The following is a 1,512-nucleotide window of genomic DNA, read 5'->3' as shown; positions in this document are numbered from 1 at the left end:
TTTTTTTTTTAATCTATTGCGACTTGACTGAGAGATTTCTTTGTTTTTTAAAAAATCAACTATTGAGGCTTGACTTAGAGACAACAAAATGCATATTTATATTTTCAGTAAATTTTAGTAAATGTATTCACTCATATAACCATCTCTATTTTTATTACCTCAAGTTACCCATTTGTATCCCTGTTAACCCTTTCTTGACCCCTTAACCAGTCATTTATCTATTTTTCTGTCACGATAAGATCTGCCTTTTTTTTTTTTTTCTTTGAGCAGAATATATTTACTGGGGGAAAGTAAGTTTGCGAGAGGGTCAGAAGGGGACCTGAGCGGGTTGCACAAGGTCTGCCATTTTTGTTTCATGTAAACTGAATCATAATATTTTGTGTAGATTCTTTTGCTCAATGAATTTTTCAGATTCATTCCTGGTGCATGTCAAGTAGTTGATCCCTGTTGATTAGTATTCGTTACATTCCAAGGAAATGTCTCGTTTATTCAATCACCAGTTAATGGCTATTAGGGCCTTTTCTAGGTTTTGATCACTAAAGTTGAAGTTGCTATAAATATTTACATAAAAGCATCTGTGTAAATACCCAAAAGTGGAATTCCTGGATTACAGGATAAGCATGACTACAGAAGCTCTCCAAAGTGCTAACTTCAAGAGTTGCAGATTGTCGGGTTGTTCTGTGACCTTAAGGTCAAGATATGCTTACCTAAGCCAGTTTACTTTTTTAAACTCACTTAAAAACTAATCATTTTTCTAATAAATTTGATAAAAACCTTAAACCATCTAAGAGTCCAGAAAAACTTGCTTGGCTTGGCTCCATAGCTATCGTGTCTATTTTCCCTCAGACGCCTCCGGGCGGTGCCAGGAAAATTTAAACTCAGTGTCAGGCAGCAAGAGGTCCCTTCAAGTCCGTGATTGGGAAGCTCTGGGAAAGCCTCGCTGTTTTTTTCGGCCGCACCTCACCTTTCCAACAACCTCCAAACCCGTAGCAGTACATCCGGCGGGCGCGGAAGCCATAGGCCCCACCTCTTCCGGGACCCGGCCGCTCCCAGGACTTGGCCTACGGGTGGGAAGGGAAGAGGGCTTCCGGCCTCGCCATTGGTTCTATCCCGCGAGAAGTGAGAACGGCCGAACGGTGGTACTGGGGGCGGGGGGAGGGAAGGGGGTGTGGCCGGGGAGCACGAAGTCCCGGGAGTAGGAGGGGGCGGGGTCGCGCGCACCGGGCGTACGCATGCGCGCACGCGGCCGGCCGGGCTGGGCTGAGGGGAGGGGGCGGCGGCAGCGGCGTCGTTATTTCCGTGGTCCCTACGGTGCGTGGCGGCGCGGGTGGTCCCGGGAGCAGTAGGTAGGGACCGCCTCTGCGCGCCCCGAGACACTGCCTGGCTCTAGTGCCCGAGAGCAGCAGCACCCACGGTGTGCGGACCCTGGGGACACCAGGTCACCCTGCGGCCCCGGCCCTCAGCCGCGCTTCAGGTAGGAGGCGGAGGCGCGCCTGCCCGCCGGCCGCTGAG

The 1,512-nt window shown here is 49.6% G+C and overlaps 1 protein-coding gene across 1 annotated transcript in view; it reads left to right on the top strand.

Moving 5' to 3' along the window:
• The first annotated feature begins 1,227 nt into the window (after window positions 1-1,227).
• The window catches only part of Naa35 (N(alpha)-acetyltransferase 35, NatC auxiliary subunit), a 96,666-nt gene continuing 96,381 nt past the window's right edge, over window positions 1,228-1,512 (top strand). Inside the window, exon 1 of the mRNA XM_023699172.1 lies at window positions 1,228-1,311. Coding sequence (XP_023554940.1) covers window positions 1,233-1,311 — 79 coding nt within the window. The 5' untranslated portion in view covers window positions 1,228-1,232. The remainder of the gene's footprint in view (window positions 1,312-1,512) is intronic.

This window comes from Octodon degus, unplaced genomic scaffold (assembly GCF_000260255.1).
Source record: "Octodon degus isolate 3935 unplaced genomic scaffold, OctDeg1.0 scaffold00111, whole genome shotgun sequence".
NCBI lineage: Eukaryota > Metazoa > Chordata > Mammalia > Rodentia > Octodontidae > Octodon > Octodon degus.
This window is presented reverse-complemented; position numbering and strand designations above follow the sequence as displayed.